General features: G+C 39.2%; 1 protein-coding gene across 8 annotated transcripts in view; it reads right to left on the bottom strand.

Annotated features, from left to right (window-relative positions):
• The window catches only part of ELAPOR2 (endosome-lysosome associated apoptosis and autophagy regulator family member 2), a 222,447-nt gene that overhangs the window by 91,888 nt on the left and 110,002 nt on the right, over positions 1-20,557 (bottom strand). Inside the window, exon 1 of one of the 8 annotated variants that reach the window (XM_061413757.1) lies at positions 15,924-16,092. The exons of the other annotated variants lie outside the window; for them this stretch is intronic. Within the exon in view, the coding sequence (XP_061269741.1) occupies positions 15,924-16,071 (148 nt within the window). The 5' untranslated portion in view covers positions 16,072-16,092. Of the gene's footprint in view, positions 1-15,923; positions 16,093-20,557 lie in introns of those variants that run through there. 8 annotated transcript variants of the gene reach the window in all.

Here is a 20,557-nt window from a genome sequence, read left to right as displayed (position 1 = left end):
CACTTGACCGATTCTCTTCCAACCACAACAAAATTATTATCACTCCCAAAATATTTCATCCTCTTTCTTGTCACTCTAGTTTTTGGAGTTGCTGACCAACCCATGTGCTCACCCTAAAAACTCATGTTCCTAACTCAAAAATGACCCTGTTTATAACAGAAGATGGGTTCCTGCCCCTCCAGGCAGTCAACTGGGGCTCCCGCTGTACTCCTACAATACTCTTTTTATAATAGCTTCCCTTAAAGATAGAAAAACAGAGAGACAAATATTACTTATCAATTGATGTGAGACTTTGAGGTTCCAAAAAACAGGCATCATTATTTTTGAATATTAGCTAATTGTACCTGGCTAATACTAAGTGCAAATAGAAGGTTTATCTGAAAAGAGGGGATGTATGCATACATGGGCTTCCCAGGTGGGGCTACTGGTAATGTACCCCCTTGTCAATGCAGGAGACATAAGAGACCCAGGTTCAACCCCTGGGTCAGGAAGATCCCCTAGAGAAGGGCTTTGCAACCCACTCCAGTATTCTTGCCTGGAGAATCCCATGGACAGAGGAGCGTGGCGGGCTACAGTCCATGCAGTTGCACGACTGAAGCGATTCAGCATGCATGCTGAATACATGCATGTATACATATGGCTGATTCACTTTGCTGTATAGCAGAAACTGACACATCAGTATAAAGCAACTGTATCCAAATAAAATATAAAATAAAAATGAAAGAAAAAGGTTGATCCAGTGAGTAACATAAACACAAAGGGGATAACAAGAGGGTAGTGCTTCACGTGTATCAGCTAAACAAGTATCCCCACTCTGAAACCATGAGTCCACATTTTCAATATTCACGACTCTCACCCAGTCATTTCCACAGCCTCCACTTTTTTTTTTTTTAACTGATGCCAGGCTCTGTGCAAATCCTCAGACGGAACCAGAGACAGAAGCCACAGGCAAAGTGCAGAACAGATGACACAGTTACAGAAAAGACGGCAATTCTTCTGCTGTTATTACTCATTCAGCAAACACAAATCTATGTCCCCCAAATGTGTGGTTCTGTGCTCAGGGCAGTATTAGTGACTCAAACATAGCAAAGAGCTTTCTAATCCTTTAATCAGGATATTAAAGAACAAGAACAAAATAAAACCTCCAAATTACCTGATGAAGAAAAACAAATCTCCCAACAGACAGTGAAGCAGCAAAACCTCACATTTAGATAGATTTTCCTTTTAGAATACATGGAAATGTGGCAAAAAATAAGAACAAGATAATTTTGAAAAAAAAATTAAAGAATTAGAGCTAAGCATCCTGTATCCTGCATTGAACCTGGACTGCCAATTCGTTTCTTATATGATATTATACATGGATGCTTGGGGCTGGTGCACTGGGATGACCCAGAGGGATGGTACGGAGAGGGAGGTGGGAGGGGGGTTCAAGATGGGGAACACGTGTACACCCATGGCAGATTCATGTTGATGTATGGCAAAACCAATACAACACTGTAAAGTAATTAGCTTCCAATTAAAACAAATAAATTTAAATTACAAAAAAATAGAATTAGTGCTAAAACCCATATTCATCTACTTACTTATCCAATGAATAAATGCTGTCTTCAAAAAAGTTTAAGATACTGTAAAATGAACTTCTAACCCTCAAATTAGCAGGATATCAGAAAATAAGAAAAGATTAGGCAAAAAGTATTACATGCTGGCTACAAGGTCAAAACTCTCTCAGATCAAGCTGTACCACTTCCAAGCCGTGACCTTGAGTGAGGTACTTCAAGCCTCAGTTTCTGTCTCTGAAAAATCAGATAATAATCATAGTACTTCCCTATAGGGATATACTGAGAAAATACAGTACAAAGTGGTCTATACAGCATCTTGCATTTAATAAATGCTCACAACATATGGTTGCGATCACTACCAACACAACCAAGAGAGAAATATAGTAACAAAAAAATTTTTATTTTGCTTTGTATGGTTTATAGGTCTTCTGGTAAACTGATAAACAATATCATAAACCAAGAGCATACTTTACACCAAATCAAGAGTCAGCAAGACTGGGAGCTGACTGTGGCTCAGATCATGAACTCCTTATTGACAAATTCAGACTTAAATTGAAGAAAGTAGGGAAAACCACTAGACCACTCAGGTATGATGTAAACAAATCCCTAACGATTATACAGTGCAAGTGATAAATAGATTTAAGGGACTAGATCTGATAGAGTGCCTGATGAACTATGGACAGAGGTCTGTGACACTGTACAGGAGACAAGGAGCAAGACCATCCCATGGAAAAGAAATGCAAAAAAGCAAAATGGCTGTCTGAGGAGGAATTACAAATAGCTATGAAAAGAAGAGAAGCGAAAAGCAAAGGAGAAAAGGAAAGACATACCCATTTGAATGCAGAGTTCCAAAGAATATCAAGGAGAGATAAGAAAGCCTTCCTCAACGATCAATGCAAAGAAATAGAGGAAAACAATAGAATAGGAAAGACTAGAGATCTCCAAGAAAATTAGAGATAACAAGGGAACATTTCATGCAAAGATGGGCTTAATAAAGGACAGAAATGGTATGGACCTAACAGAAGGAGAAGATCTTAAGAAGAGGTGGCAAGAATACACAGAAGAACTGTACAAAAAAGATCTTTCAACCCAGATAATCACGATGGTGTGATCACTCACCTAGAGCCAGACATCCTGGAATGTGAAGTCAAGTGGGCCTCAGGAAGTATCACTATGAACAAAGCTAGTGGAGGTGATGGAATTCCAGTTGAAGTTATTTTAAGTCCTAAAAGATGATGCTGTGAAAGTGCTGCACACAAGATGCCAGCAAATTTGGAAAACTCAGCAGTGGCCACAGGACTGGAAAAGGTCTGTTTTCATTCCAATCCCAAAGAAAGGCAATGCCAAAGAATGCTCAAACTACTGCACAATTGCACTCATCTCACACACTAGTAAAGTAATGCTCAAAATTCTCCAAGCCAGGCTTCAGCAATACATGAACAGTGAACTCCCAGATGTTCAAGCTAGTTTTAGAAAAGCCAGAGGAACCAGAGATCAAATTGCCAGCATCAGCTGGATCATCAAAAAAGCAAGAGAGTTCCAGAAAAACATCTATTTCTGCTTTATTGACTATGCCAAAGCCTTTGACTGTGTGGATCACAATAAACTGTGGAAAATTCTGAAAGAGATGGGAATACCAGACCACCTGACCTGCCTCTTGAGAAATCTGTATGCAGGTCAGGAAGCAACAGTTAGAACTGGACATGGAACAACAGACTTGTTCCAAATCGGGAAAGGAGTATGTCAAGGCTGTATATTGTCACCCTGCTTATTTAACTTATATGCAGAGTACATCATAAGAAATGCTGGGCTGGAGAGGGCACAAGCTGGAATCAAGATTGCCGGGAGAAATATCAATAACCTCAGATATGCAGATGACACCACCCTTATGGCAGAAAGTGAAGAAGAACTAAAGAGCCGCTTAATGAAAGTTCAGTTCAGTTCAGTCGCTCAGTCGTGTCCGACTCTTTGCGACCCCATGAATCGCAGCATGCCAGGCCTCCCTGTCCATCCCCAACTCCCAGAGTTCACTCAAACTCACGTCCATCGAGTCGGTGATGCCATCCAGCATCTCATCCTCTGTCATTCCCTTCTCTTCCTGCCCCCAGTCCCGCCCAGCATCAGGGTCTTTTCCAGTGAGTCAACTGTTTGCATGAGGTGGCCAAAGTACTGGAGTTTCAGCTTCAGCATCAGTCCTTCCAATGAACACCCAAGACTGATCTCCTTTAGGATGGACTGGTTGGATCTCCTGGCAGTCCAAGGGACTTTCAAGCGTCTTCTCCAACACCACAGTTCAAAAGCATCAATTCTTCAGCACTCAGCTTTCTTCACAGTCCAACCCTCACATCCATACATGACCACTGTAAAAACCATAGCCTTGAATAGACAGACCTTTGTTGACAAGGTAATGTCTCTGGCTTTTCAATATGCTATTTAGGTTGGCCATAACTTTCCTTCTAAGGAGTAAGCATCTTTTAATTTCATGGCTGCAATCACCATCTGCAGTGATTTTGGAGCCCCCCAAAAATAAAGTTTGACACTGTTTCCCCATCTATTTCCCATGAAGTGATGGGACCAGATGACATGATCTTCGTTTTCTGAATGTTGAGCTTTAAGCCAACTTTTTCACCCTCCACTTTCACTTTCATCAAGAGGCTTTTTAGTTCCCTTCACTTTCTGCCGTAAGGGTGGTGTCATCTGCATATCTGAGGTTATTGATATTTCTCCCGGCAATCTTGTTTCCAGCTTGTGCTTCTTCCAGCCCAGCATTTCTCATGATATACTCTGCATATAAGTTAAATAAGCAGAGCAACAATACTCCTTTTCCTATTTGGAAAGGAAAGAAAAACCCCCACCGACTTGTGTAACAGCTACTGGGGCTCAGCAGACAGCACCTTTGGGACATGCTGCAGTCCAAGGGGTTGCAAAGAGTCAGACAGGACTGAGCAACTGAACTGAACTGAAGAGTCAGCAATCTAGAGCTCACAGGCCAAACCTGGCCTGCTGCATGTATTCATAAAGTTTTATTGAAACACAGTCACAACTATTCACTTATACATTATCTATAGCTACTTTCACATCACAGTGTCAGAGATGAATAGCTGTGAGAGAGACTGCACTGCATGTGAAGCTGAAAATATGCACTCTCTGATAAAACAAAGTTATCTTTGAAGACAGTTTAGTCTAGTGTCCAAAACTGTACTTTTAACTTAATTAGTAAGAAGTAATTTTCTGATAAGTGGACCTTAGGATCTAAAAAGGAGGTAACTGTTATTCCAAAGAGAACTCATTATCTTTTAAAGTCATTAAGAATATCCTCAACTCTTTCAGAGGTATTTCCTTGTCTAAGGTCAGAAGGAATAGTTATTCACCAGTAACTGGTGAATGTATTGACTATTTATAACATAGTCAGTTCTTTTTACTCATAACAGTCATACAGAGTTACCATGAAAACTACCCTAGCGAATAATGAAACACTGCTCCTGGGGAAATACAGGGTTAGACACCTGGGATTCTCTGGTCACAGTATCTTCATCAACAAATCAATATAGAACCTTGTTTTACATGTTTTTCAGCAGAAAAACATCTTATTTAAAATATATTGCTGCTTCGTTAACATTTAACTTATGGCCAAAGGGCACTTCTACTTATACTTGCTGCTGCTGCTAAGTCACTTCGGTCGTGTCCGACTCTGTGCAACCCCATAGACGGTGGCTCACCAGGCTCCCCCGTCCCTGGGATTCTCCAGGCAAGAACACTGGAGTGGGTTGCCATTTCTTTCTCCAATGCGTGAAAGGGAAAAGTGAAAGTGAAGTCACTCAGTCGTGTCCGACTCTTCGCGACCCCATGGTCTGCAGCCTACCAGGCTCCTCCGTCCATGGGATTTTCAAGGCAAGAGTACTGGAGTGGGGTGCCATTGCCTTCTCCAACTTATACTTGAACTAAGCTTATTTAACATATGAATTTTCTCCAAAAGGCAAAGGACAGCCTTCTTGTACTTAGGATCACTGGCCAGCACTTCAGCACTATTTTAAATGGTAAATTAAGCAATAAAAAGCACAAAAAAATGGAAAACATGGCATTGTTGCTGCTGCTAAGTCACTTCAGTCGTGTCCCACTCTGTGTGACCCCATAGATGGCAGCCCACCAGGCTCCCCCATCCCTGGGATTCTCCAGGCAAGAACACTGGAGTGGGTTGCCATTTCCTTCTCCAATGCATGAAAGTGAAAAGTGAAAGTGAAGTTGCTCAGTCGTGTCTGACTCCTAGCGACCCCATGGACTGCAGCCTACCAGGCTCCTCTGTCCATGAGAGTCTCCAGGCAAGAGTACTGGAGTGGGGTGCCATTGCCTTCTCTGAGCGTGGCATTAAATAGACTGTTAAAAGGACATTGTTGGCAGTATGTGAAATAAGATGGCAGTGTCACTTTCTTTGACCTCAGCTGGGACCACGTGATCAGGAGATCCATTTTTACTGCTTTCCACATGTTGGCAAATGACAGCAAATGTATCACATGGATTGATTTGATACAAATAAATTATTTAAGGTAGGTAAATTTACAAATATGGAATCCATGAATAATAAAGACTTTCAACAGACCTGTGAAGGAGAAAGATATCATGCCCATTTGCCAGAAGAGGAAACTGAGGCACAGTAGATTTAAATAACCTGATTAGAAAGTTATCCAGTTAACAAGTGGCTAAGATGATATTCAGATTTATCTCTCTGATTCTAAAGCTCAAGTCCCAAGAAAATTCAATTCAAACAGTAACTATTATAATCAATGCAAAAGGGCAAGTAATTTAAAATTAATTCATTATTATCCTTCATAGTTTTCATTTGCTGTCTTGAACTGTTCAACAATATTCATGTGCATTACAAAGCAATAACAATTCCCTACACACACGTCTTATGAAAATTGTAATATAACTAACACACGTATTTTCAAAATATTTTAACAAGTTACTAACTTCCATAAGTCTCAGTGTCCACACTTATAAAAGGAAAATAGTAATTATATATCTAAGAGTTTTGGGAATAAATGAGATATTCAATATAAAACATTTAGCAGCATGCCTGAGATAAAGCATGTACTAACTGTTTGCTACAATTATTAGTAATATAATTCAGAGGTCTGGGACAATAAGAATTCTGCCACTGAACTAATGATTTTACCTCTGTTTAGAATAATTACATGGTCAAAGTTAGTCTAATTGATATAAGGCCTTTAACAATACAGAAGATCTAAAGAGTCTATAGCTTTTGTATTTTAATTACTTGTTCCTACTCAATCTTTTTTTCCATCCTGGAAGTCAGCTCTAGAGTCACATGTCAAAGAAAAGGACAAGCCACACATTCTTATTAAACTCTATTTACTCCATGAGATGATGTCAACACAAGCATACTGACTTCCTCTGGCAGGCACCAGCGAGAACTAGCATTTCTTTCTCTTGTATCTACTAACTACATCTACTTTCTACTATTTAACTCTGCTTTCTTGGTCTTTGGACTTCAGTCAGATCACAAGGATTTTTATAATCTAAAGGACTAAACTTTTCATTCAAATTTATATACAGTACAATGTAAGACTCTTTTTTAAAAAATAAAGTAGCTAATTTACAATGTTGTGCTAGTTTCTGATATTTTCTCCCAGTCCATAGGTTGTCTTTTCATTTTGTTTATGCTTTCCTTTGCTGTGCAAAAGCTTATATGACTGATTAGGTCCCATTATTTATTTTTGCTTTTATTTCTATTGCTTTGGGAGACTGACCTAAGAAAATATTGCTATAATTTATGTCAGAAAATGTTTTGCCTAAGTTCTCATTTAGGAATTTGATGGTGGCATGTATTATACTTAAGTCTTTATTTTTGTGTATGGTGTGAGGGTATACTCTAATTTCATAGATTAATAGAAGACTCTTTCAACAAAAACTGGATGACAGTTATTGTGTATAGCTGTTTTCACTCTTGTGAATGTGAGTTTGACTCTATTTCACTTAAAGAATTAATCATTTCTCAACTAAATACTATTTTTTCTTCAACAATCTTGAATCCTAGAGTAACTGGATGGAAGATAAGCAAACTCCAAAGTTCTGGTATGAGAAGAGAAAGCTCTTATTTGAGTACAGTCACAGACTACTTAACAGTGGGATCAGCCTGGGATTTCATACTTTACCTAAGCATCCAGCAAAAGTGATGTTAAAAATCCAACCTTCTTATATATATATATACTTTGTATATACATTGTATATATATATCATACACACACATACACTCAACCATAAAAAGAACAAAGCTTTGCCATATGCAACAACATGGATGGACTTGGCGTGCATTTTGCTAAGTGAAATGAGTAATACAGAGACAAATACTGTATGATATCACTTATGTGTTGAATATAAAACAATATAATAAACTAGTGGATAAAACCAAAAAGAAGCAGACTAACTGCTATAGAGAACAAACCAGTGGTACCAGTGAGGAGAGGGAAAGCCAGGGGTTGGGCGGGGGGGGGGGGGTGGGCAACATAGGGGTATGGGATAATTTTAAAAGGGGTTTTATGGGATTATATAAAATCATGTGTATGAAATTTTTGAAAATTGTAAAGCATTATAGAAAATAAAGAATCTTTCATTCAATAAAAAAGTAAAAAAAAAAAAAACTCAACCTCTTAAAATCCAAACTGTAACCAAGAAGTCATTTGCTAAATTCAGTATTCTTTTTCTCAGCTTTATACTTCTTTCCTGACATCTATTTCCACTACTATAAAAAGTGAAAGATGCAGGTGTAAAAAAATCAGGTGACCAACCAGCAAATGGCTGGGTAATTTACTTAACCCTCCTTGACTCCATTCATTCACATTTCAAGGAGGTCACCACTTTCCCCTCCTCTCTCACAAAACTGTTTGCGGTCCTATGAAATACTGAAAACTACTCTGAGAATAAAAATATAACATGAAAATTTAAGGCTTTACCATCTTCAAGCAACTTCCCTATACAATGTACCAAATAATGGTTTCTAAATTGAATCATTTATATACTGATTATCATCTATGCTTTATGCCTAAAAATTTTTTTTTAATTTATTTTTAATCTTTTCACCACAAGGGCTTCTTAGTGGTGCTTTTCTTCCTTCAGAGACCTCATACTTTGAAAGATAATGGCTATCAATTACATTTATTCATAATTCATCCATTTTTCCTATTTTAACTCAAAGTTATTTGTTACTAAAATTTGTTTTCTGAACAGTAAACAGCAATAAGAAGCAGTAATAAAAGAATTTTCAACTTGTTCAATGAAATACTGATGATATAGAGTGCCTACACACTCTCATTACAGGTAAATGCATGGGAATCACACTGCATTATTTCATTCAGTGGGTATCTCTTGAGGATCCAGTACTGAGTAGGCAAACACTAGTCACCAAGGGTATTCAGTGAAGATGGAAACAGTCCCTACTCTCATGAGGCAACTAATCTAGTCTACACTTACCTTCCTCAAAACAGATGGAATTCACATTTCACTAAGCTAAATTCACTGTAGAAATATATAATATCTAATCATTTAACATAAATTAATAACTAACTAAATAAATTGCATATGTTTATGGGAAAATGATTAATTAAATCAATCTCAGAATTAAGATGAGCCAATACATTTATTTTCTTCAATTGTCTCATTTTATTTACATAAGATCAAGAAAACAAGGTTAAAGCTGTATGCATTGTCTTTACTGACTACAAAAGAAGAACTCTCTTCCAGCTATTATTATTCATGGCCATTAAGGAAAGTACTAACAGGAAAAATAATGCATAAATTGTGAGTTTCAAAAATGATATATTTTACCTTTTCACTTATGCAGGTCAAGAAGCAATAGTTAAAATCAAACATGAAACAATGGACTGATTCCAAATTGGGAAATGAGTATGTCAAGACTGTATATTGTTATTCTGCTTATTTAACTTCTATGCAGAGTACGTCATGCAAAATGCCAGGCTAAATGAAGCACAAGCTGGAATCAAGATTGCTGGGAGAAACATCAATAACCTCAGATATGCAGATGACACCACACTCATAGCAGAAAGTAAAGAAGAACTAAACAGTCTCGTGAAAAAGCTGGCTTAAAACTCAACATTCAGAAGACTAAGATTATGGCATCTGGTCCCATCACTTCATGGCAAATAGATGGGGAAACAATGGAAACAGTAACAGACTTTATTTTCTTGGGCTCCAAAATCACTGCAGATGGTGATTGCAGCCATGAAATTAAAAGACGCTTGCGCCTTGGAAGAAAAGTTATGACCAACCTAGACAGCGTATTAAAAAGCAGAGACATTACTTTGCCAACAAAAGCCCACCTAGTCAAAATTATGGTTTTTCCAATAGCCATGTATGGATGTGAGAGTTGGACTATAAAGAAAGCTAAGTGCCGAAGAATTGATGCTTTTGAACTGTGGTGTTGGATAAGATTCTTGAGAGTCCCTTGGACTGCAAGGAGATCCAACCAGGCAATCCTAAAGGAAACCAGGCCTGAATATTCATTGGAAGGACTGATGCTGAAGCTGAAACTCTAATACTTTGGTGACCCAATGAAAAAATCTGCCTCATTGGAAAAGACCCTGATGCTGGGAAAGATTGAGGGCAGGAGGAAATGGGCATGACAGAGAATGAGATGGTTGGATGGCATCACCGACTCAATGGACAGAAGTTGGAGCAACCTCCGGGAGTTGGTGATGGACAGGGAAGCCTGCCATGCTGTAGTCCATGGGGTCGCAAAGAGTCGGACATGACTGAGTGCCTGAACTGACTGGCTGATCTTTATTAATCATTTAGCCAGTCAATTATCATTATCAGATAATTAAAGCTACAACTGCCTGTCAGGTTTATAAGTCTTCCCACAGAAAACAGAAAGGAAGTAGGAAATGGCATCTAAAAGAAGCTGAGGGAATTCCCTGGCAGCCCAGTGATTAAGAATCCACACTTCCACTGCAGGGAGCTTGGGTTTGATCCTTAGGCAGGGAATTAAAATCCCGCATGCCACGCTTGTGGCCAAAAAAAATAAATAAAAGAAGCTGAACAACAGACTCAGTCCAGCAAATCTTGGCTGTTCTTCCTCCCTCCATGCCTGTGACAAGGAGAATGCTTAGATACTCTCTTTTTCAGGTTCTTAATTGTGAAATTCTTAGAGAAGAAAAATAATTTATCTCATTTTACAAAATTAAAGTGAGACAGGAAGATACCAAAACAGTGCTTTAAAACAGGCCATTTCTCGTTGATGTTCTTATTTACATGTAGGCATATTTCTTTCCCGTTTATTTTCCTGGTCAAAATTCACAAGGCAGCAATACAGGCTGGTTGTGAACACATCACCTGTTTGCCATGTTCAACATAAGGCTGGAAGAGAATAGAAGATGGTAACACTATGCAAATTCTAACAACGGCAGACATTGCAGTGTTCTGTGAGGAGTAAATACTCATGAACGTTGAGAAGAGATATTATATTTCCACTCTAATTCACAAGGCATGAAATATGAGACATGATCTGATCACAGAATGAATAAATTATGGTATGTAATAACTCTTAAAACTACCAGAGTGACCAAAAGGGACTTTTAAGATCACCTGGTACAAATCCTCCTGGTATGGATGCCGAGTTTCCTCATCTGCTGTGACCTGGAGTATCTTAGTTCAACTTCTCTACAGGCACCACGGGCAGACTCACAATCTATGAGTCTCATAACTCCTATGACTCTCTACTTAATAAACATACTTCCCTGCAGTACCATGAAGCCAAAAGACTTTATTACAGCTAAGCTAAAAAAAAATCCACTGTTTCTGAAGTAAAGAAGAGCATCCGAAAAACACATCTCTGCCTTAGAAGTAAAAGATATGAATTCTACTTACAGCAGGGCTGCTTAGCCACGTGGAGTAACATACAAGCTGCAGTGCAAAGTCTGAAGTGGTGCAATGATCAGAACCAAATTCTTAAATAATCTACAATAAACATGTTTAACTTTCCACTAAGATTCAGTGATGAAGATGGAGGCCACAGGGATATGTTTGTAAGTTCAGATTTGTGCAATTCTTCAACAGAGAAGGAAGAAAATTTTCACCTCTCATTTTGCAAAGATGAAAGGAAGACAAGAGATATACAAAGGATTACATTAATACAAACCAGTTCTGGCTGATGTGCTCTAATTAACTGTTTTATGAAAAGACTATTCAGTCAAAGGATTGCCTCTCCTACTGTGAAAATGCATCCTCACCTTAACATTCTCTCCAGTGAACGAGTCCTCACAGAACCCTACCAGTTAGGATGGTGTGACTGTCACTGCACTCCATGGAAAAGATTGATCAGCAAGAATAATCTGTCCCCCACCCCTACCCCCCAAATCACCAATTCCTGGGAGGAAAATTGATCCAAGTAACACCACAGCTACAATCCCCATTAATTAAGAGAGCCTAGATTAAAACTTCCTATTATTAAAACACACACACAAATATATTTTATTGTGGCTTCTTGACTTCAGTGTTTTATAGGGAATAGTTATAGGGAATAGGGAAGGAGACAAATTCCAGTTCACTGCGCACAGGATGACACCAGGTTTATGAAAAAAGTCTAATAGTGAAGGTCAGGGGAAGGTAAATGTTAAAGAGTATTTGATGAGGTCACCAAAGAGGGCAGAGAAATGCATCTGTGAAATCAGTTTTCTCAACTTTCAATTATGTCCCAACACTTTGATTGTTATCACCCTGAATTTTTCCTCTTCCTTACAAAGTCCCGGTCACCATGTACTTTCTGATAGCTCCTCTGCCCTTGATTTTGCAGTTTTGAGGGCTGGGTCCTGTCATCTCCTTATAAAACACTTTTTTCAAAGAAGTTTCCCCAACCATAGCTCCCATCAAACACTTCAACTGATCTAAAGCCTGTTTTTGATCTGTTATCTTAACAATCTCATGCATTCCTGCCTTTCACCAACCACTTGTGTGTTGCTGAGCAGATTTAACTCCAGTCTTCTTCCCACCTGAAATTTGATGCATGAACACCCAAAGCTTGAGGACAAAAAGTTTTGATCCTTTCATATGTAGAACATATTTTCACTAGTCTGATTAGATCTCTGTGTTTAACCTATAGAAATGAAACACTGAAGGCAGACTCTGACTTGGTGACACCGATGTTATTCAATCAACAGACATCCCAGTGTTTGGAGCTGTCTTAGGGTCCAGGAGAGGATGACAGCTCCTCCCCTCTTGGGAAGAATGAAACAAGACTCTATTCTAAATTAAGAATCAGAAATTCTTAGTTTTCTAGTTGGAAACTAGACTAAATTCTAGTCTCTACTGTTAAAAAAAATCAATATTTTTCTACTATAGCTACATGCTAAATAATGAATGTACACTACAGGCCACAAGCACCAACAGTTTTCTAGACAGGGGAAAAAAGGCCCTAAGCAATCCATTGTATTTGAGGATATAACTACAAATGTGCCTTAAATTAAAAATGTTTCCCCTCCCTTTCAGAAAAATAGACACGATTAAGGATAAAATTTATAATATGGTCATCAATCAATTAAAATAACCCACCAAGCAATATATTTGAGCCTTTAGATGCTATCTTGTAAAAAAAAAAAAAAAATCCATTTACCTATAGGAGATCTGCATAACATTTTTTCAAGAGGTAATGTAAGATGAGCACAATGCCTCAAGAAGGGGCCTAACACTTGTTCAATAAACACTGGAATGCTGTCCAAAGAGATGGGACACCATACAGGTTAAGAACATGGACCCAGGAGCTAAACTGCTCTGTTTCAAATCCCGGTTCTGCCTTTGACATATCTTTGGGAGATAATCCAAGTACCTACTTCACAAGGTTGTTAGGATACTTGGATTTGAAAGAATACATGTAAATCATTTACAATCATGCTGACATAGAGCAAGTAAAGATTGGCTATTATAATTTCTATTATTATTTTCAGTAAGCTACATTATTATATTATTATGATTCTGGATACTATAAATTATATTTATTATTTCATTTAAGGCCCTCAAATACCTGCAAACAGCTGTCTCCAGATTCAAGTCCTTGGTATAACACACTGGAGCCTGTAAGGCTGGCTAGCATTATCTGTCCCTGCTCACTTCCTCCCTGAGCACCAGCCACGCATACCTGCCAGGGCCCCCAGGAAACCCAGTGCTGCCTCTAAGCTTCACCTCGGCCCATGCTCCCTCTGCCGCAAATGCCACTCTGCTTCAAGTTCATGAAGGTCATCCTTGAGGGTTCGCCTCAGAGATCCTCAGAAAATTAACACATATGGCCCATTAAGTAAGGCATTTAATCCCTGTCTCAACTCTAAGTCAGGACACAATTTTTCACATGAACCTGCCAAGGGTCAGATAAATTTCCAAGGTTATTCAATCTGCATTTCAAACTCACACCTGCTTTGCTGTGAGGTCTCTTGACTCCCTCTGAGCAAAAGTCAGCCCTCCCTTCTTAGCAAGATCACCCTAGGTATTTGTATCTATCTTGCACTTTGCCCCTATACTAGGAATAATTTATTTCCCCACCTGCTCCATTAGAATGAAAAATCTTGGAAAATAGGAATCTAGTGTTCGTTTATGGAATATTTTTGGATCCCTATTTTCAAGAATATAGGAAATATTCAACAAATGTTTAGTGAATCGATTAAAACTCAATAAATAGCTGTGAACTAAATATTTTGCTCAAGACATACATCTGTTGCAGATCTGGGGTTTCATCCCAGGTATATATCACGCCTGCCCATGATCGGTAGGAAGTCTGGGACTGGACACCCATTTGGTAGTGCTTCCACTGAGCCTTACAGAGCAATGAAATTAGCTAAACCATAGCATAAGGAACAACATATAAAAATTTCCTAAATTAGCCTGGCATTTGTGTTTAAACCTGCGTTTCCCCAAAAACATTATCTGCAGAAATTAGCCAAAAGGGTGCAACTACACATTGGATAAAAGAGTCCTATGATCAAATACACTTGGGAAACTCAGGGTAAAACAGAATTCAGTTAAAACACAGTAAATGTTCTGTAAATAATTACCATGTTTCTCAGAGACTTTATTATGAAAATGTGCACTGCAGCCCTTTATCAAGGGGATATCGCAGTAGCCGTTTTTAAAAAGTATTGGCATTTTTCAACAAAAAAAACTCTCAACACCATTTAATTGTTTACATGAAATATTGCAGAACAGAATGCATTCACCATTCAATACCAATGTACTCAATTTTCCCAAATGTTCTGGTTGCCATATCAATAACAACTCCACACAACTGAAACAGGCTATGTATTGAATCCTGGGGAAGCACCTACACTTCAAAGAGCTGCTGCTGCTGCTGCTGCTGCTAAGTCCCTTCAGTCGTGTCGGACTCTTAGCGACTCCATGGACTGCAGCCTACCAGGCTCCTCCGACCATGGAATTTCCCAGACAAGAGTACTGGAGTCGGTCACTATTGCCTTCTCCTTCAAAGAGCTATGATCCCCCAAAAAGGGATTTTTAAATATCCCACCCAGAAAGCTAAAACCAACTCCCCTTTCCATGACAATCCTTCCTCTTCTTTTAGTCCAACTGGAATCAAAAACTATTGATTCAAACTGTCACCTCTGCTTACACCTTAAGGCCCAAGAAATGTAGGTTAAAACAACAGCTCTGAGAGACACAGTAAAAAAAGGAAAACAATTGTATTCAAGGGTTTTTTAATATCTAAATATAGCATTTTAAAATCTAAGAGCCAAATATCAGTTTACACAAATAATGAACTATAAGACTAAACAATGCCCACAATACTATGACTTGATGCCAACATAACAAATCAGATTACAAATACTTTAGTCATCCCTGATTAGAAAGCAATGTGTTAAGGTTATACTTGAAGTCACAGGCTGAGAAATATGTGAAGTAGTAGACAACAGAAATACACACTCCCCAAAGGAAGAGAGATCTTGCTATGTTTTTTCCCTTTGGTGTTCCAGACATGTCTGAAAATATGTAAGGCAATAGGTAAAGGAGCTCTTCCCTCACTCCTAGTAGCCAGACTTTTATTTCTAAAGTTTAGTTTGAAACAAAAAGACCCTTTTCTTCAATGTGGTTGGTGAGAGTAAGAGAGACGATAAGGAGAGAAGGTATCCCACCCAGGAAACCATTCCAGAATGACTATTGCTTTTAATAATCTAAGAAAGTCAAGCAAACACCCAGAGAGTCAAGGGAAGAGTTTTAAAACTCTTGCGTAAGAGGAAAGTGATCCAACAGTAGAGAAGGGATGGAGTTGGGACCGGGGTTATATCGCCTCATTTTGGGAGGAAGTAACGAGTGCTATATTCAGGAATGACACGCTACCTGTAAGCTGTGTCTGAATGACACCAACACCTCCAATGGTGGATGATGTCCACAGACATGAGACTCGGCACCAGGGCTTGGAAACAGCAGCAAAGTTCTCTGAAGCTAAGCCTGGAGCCAGCAGAGAGACAGAGAGAAATGAAGTCATCTCGGTGGCCTGCCCAGTGCAGCACTGCCTAAGACACTGAAGACTCCACAGCGGAGGGGTCAGGAGGACAATGGGAAGCTGTGTCAGTTAATAACAGAGGTCTCTCCCTCCCATTTCCTGAGTGCAGCAAGCCTCAAGCTCACATACAGTCTAGGGATCTAGCATAACAAAAACTGAAGCCTGACTTCTCATTAACTTCACTCAGACCCATGCAACCAGATTTTACAGGATTTATTAAAGATAAAGATATAATACAGCTTGCCCATCAATTTTATTTTTTAAAACATACAGTTGCTACATAAACATTTCTATAAGCCTTTTCCTAAGGAGAAGCCTCATGTACTGTTTGTTTCTGAGAAAGAGGGAAAGATCTAGCCAATTACATTTTGAAGATTCTATAGGAATTTCAACTGAGGCCGCATTCTGGGTTTTGCTTCACTGAGAACAGTGGGATCTGGGGAGGTTATGCCTTACATAAGCACTGCCCTAAATATTTTTCACTTGCATGAAGCAGATATGTGAATTTTTAAATTTTCTTTTAGATGGCCCAACTGCTGGGCCATATCATCACAACATAACTGCTGAGTCTAGTGCCTGTGGGCATCACCATCATTTCAGGTTTGGGCATCATTCACACACCGCTTGCAGATAGCAAGCTGCTCCTGAACCCCAACATTTTTATCCTCTTTTATCCTGAAGCACACGTTTTCTAATATCTTCCCTTGAAGATGGTCAGTGATAGAGCTATATGTACCCCCATGCCAGCTTATATGTCCAGATAGGTTCTGGAATCAGACATGTCTGTATTTGACCACACGTCTGCCACATCCTGCCTATATAACCCAACCTGCAGTAACTGACTTCACCATCTTAACTCCGAGTTTTCTTATCAGCAGAGATATTGACATTAGCTATCAGAGAGGGTTGTTGTGAGGATACAATGGAAAATGATACGAAGCTCCAAGCACGGTGGTTAGCCTAACATCCATGTATGAAAAATGGTAGCTATTATTAGCAGTAGAACATCTAAGCCACTGAAGGAATATTTCAGTTATTATCATAACTGCCTTCAGCAGTGCTTTGATGGCCAGTAATGTGCTAAGCACCGCGCTTAATGTTAGGAATTGACTGAGCTTCTAAGGTAATTGCCTCTATTAAGTTTCTTGTGAGTTTCAAAATAACTTGCCTTTATCATATAAAGAACAGTCACAATCAGAGGCCAGACTAATAACCTCCAGAGCAGATATAATTATAGTATACAGAAATACATGTAAATTCAGATTTCAGACAAACCAAGACAGAGCCATCTCATAAGTAGTATCATTTTAGGCTATCATTTTAAAAGTAAGTACTATCATTTAAAGTGATTTACAACTAATAATGACTTTACTATATTGAGTTTTTAGAGTAGTTCTGGCTGGCATGTCAAATTCATAACATTATCTGTGGAAGATAATAATAATTAATGAGCAAAAAACATCCTTGGCAACAAACAGAAATAATTCCTAGTCAGACATCAATTCTGAAGCATATTTTTGAAATTTTGGCCAATTAATTTAATTAGTGGTATGCTGGTAAGCTGATTTGTAGTGTTTGTCAATTTCCATCATGTAAATACTCCACCATAGCCCATTTCAAAGGAACAATCAGTTCTCAAAAGCCAGTGTCAGTCAACATCAGCACAGCTGCTGAAACAGTTCAGTTCAGTTCAGTCCTTCAGTCGTGTCAGACTCTTGTGACTGCAGAGACTGCAGCATCGCCAGGCTTCACTGTCCATCACCAGCTCCTGGAGCTTGCTCGAATTCATGTCCATTGAGTTGTTGATGCCATCCAACCATCTCATCCTCTGTCATCCCTTTCTCCTCCTGCCTTCAATCTTTCCCAGCATCAGGGGTTTTTTTCAATGAGTCAAGTTTTTCACATCAGGTGCCAAAGTATTGGAATTTCAGCTACAGCATCAGTCCTTCCAATGAATATTCAGGCCTGATTTTCTTTAGGATTGACTGGTTTGATCTCCTTGCAGTCCAAGGGACTCGTCAAGAGCCTCCTCCAACACCACAGTTCAAAAGCATCAATTCTTTGGAGCTTAGTTTTCTTTATAGTCCAACCCTAACATCCGTATATGACTACTGGAAAAACCATAGCTTTGACTAGTTGGACCTTTGTCGGCAAAGTAATGTCTCTGCTTTTTAAAATGCTGTCTAGGACTGTCATAGCTTTTCTTCCAAGGAGCAAGCATCTTTTAATTCCATGGCTTGCAGTCACCATCTGCAGTGATTTTGGAGCCCAAGAAAATAAAGTCTATCACTGTTTCCAGTGTTTCCCCATCAATTTGCCATGAAGTTATGGGAATACATGCCACGATCTTAGTTTTCTGAATGTTGAATTTTAAGCCAACTTTTTCAATCTCCTCTTTCACTTTCATTAAGAGGCTCTTTAGTTCTTCTTCACATTCTGCCATAAGGGTGGTGTCATTTGCATATCTGAGGTTATTGACATTTCTCCCGGCAATCTTGATTCCAGTTTATGCTTCATCCAGTTCAGAATTTCTCATGATGTACTCTGCATAGTCATTGGAAAAGACTCTGATGCTGGGAAAGATTGAAGGCAAGAGGAGAAGAGGATGACAGAGGATGAGATGGTTGGATGGCATCACTGACTCAATGGACATGCTGCTGCTGCTGCTAAGTTGCTTCAGTTGTGTCCGATTCTGTTTGACCCCATAGACAGCAGCCTACAAGGCTCCTCCATCCCTGGGATTCTCCAGGCAAGGACACTGGAGTGGGTTGCCATTTCCTTCTCCAGTGCATGAAAGTGAAAAGTGAAAGTGAAGTCATTCAGTCATGTCTGACTCTTCAAGACCCCCTGGACTGCAGCCTACTAGGCTCCTCCGTCCATTGGGATTTTCAAGGCAAGATTACTGGAGTGGGTCACCATTGTCTTCTCCCAATGGACATGAGTCTGAGTAAACTTGGGGAGTTGGTGATGGACAGGGAAGCCTGGTGTGCTGCAGTCCATGGGGTCACAAAGAGTCAGACACGACTGAGCAACTGAACTGAATTCTGCATAGAAGTTAAATAAGCAGGGTGACAATATACAGCCTTGACGTACTCCTTTCCCAATTTGGAACAAATCTGTTGTTCCATGTTCAGTTCTAACTGTTACTTCTTGACATGCATACAGATTTCTCAGGAGGCAGATAAGGTGGTCTGGTATTCCCATCTCATGAAGAACTTTTCACAGTTTGTTGTGATCCACTCAGTCAAAGGCTTTGGTGTAGTCAAAAAAGCAGAAGTAGACATTTCTGTGGAACTCTCTTGCTTTTTCGATGATCCAACAGATGTTGGCAATTTGATCTCTGGTTCCTCTGCCTTTTCTAAATCTAGCTTCAACATCTGGAAATTCTTGGTTCACATACTGTTGAAGCCTTGCTTGGAGAATTTTGAGCATTACTTTGCTAGTGTGTAAGATGAGTGCAATTGTGCAGTAGTCTGAACATTCTTTGGCATTGCCTTTCTTTGGGATTGGAATGAAAACTGACCTTTTCCAATCCTGTGGCCACTGCTGAGTTTTCCAAATTTGTTGGCATATTGAGTGCAGCACTTCCACAGCATCATCTTTTAGGATTTGAAATAGCTCAACTGGAATTCCATCACCACCATTAGCTTTGTTAGCAATAATGTTTCCTAAGGCCCACTTGCTTTTGCATTCCAGGAAGTCTGGCTCTAGGTGAGTGATCACACCATTGTGGTTATCTGTGTCATAAAGATCTTTTTTGTACAGTTCTTCTGTGTATTCTTGCCACCTCTTCTTAATATCTTCTGTTTCTGTTAGGTCCCTACCGTTTCTGTCCTTTATTGTGCTCATCTTTGCATGAAATGTTCCCGTGGTATCTCTAATTTTCTTGAAGAGATCTGATACATTCAAAATGCTGACACACTGCACCTCAGTAGGGTTGTTTACAAGGGAAACAAGGAATTCGCCCATAAGGAAAATGTAAATATAGATAAAAGATATACAGATTTTTCAGAAAAGTGACAGAAGCAATTTTGCAATGAGTTAATTCCACAGGCAATACTCAGGCTGTTTCCCTTTTAACTGGAATCCTCCCTGAGAGCTGGTCCTTTCTGTAGAGGCGGTCACATATACCCCAGCCATGGATCCATCTTCTTCACTGGCCCCACTATCCTCTCAAGATTCTTGCTGGACACAAGCCTTTCCCTGGCTAACCTGGATTTCTCAGGTTCTCTTGATATTCATTTAATATCATTCACCAAGAAATAATGTCTTTCTTCTCTAATTTTCCTAAGACATACCATCTTCCCGTCTCTCTTTTATTACTAAATCCACTCCTATGCTAAAACTCCTCTAACCAACCATGGAGATAGAGTTTTCCCATGAAGAGGAAGGAATTAGCTATCTGTTTAATTAATTTGCTTATCTGCTTTTTCATTTGGGAACAAAACAACTCAGCTTTTAGGAATAC

Source organism: Bos javanicus, chromosome 4 (genome assembly GCF_032452875.1).
Source record: "Bos javanicus breed banteng chromosome 4, ARS-OSU_banteng_1.0, whole genome shotgun sequence".
In the NCBI taxonomy this organism is placed as follows: Eukaryota; Metazoa; Chordata; class Mammalia; order Artiodactyla; family Bovidae; genus Bos; species Bos javanicus.
This window is presented reverse-complemented; position numbering and strand designations above follow the sequence as displayed.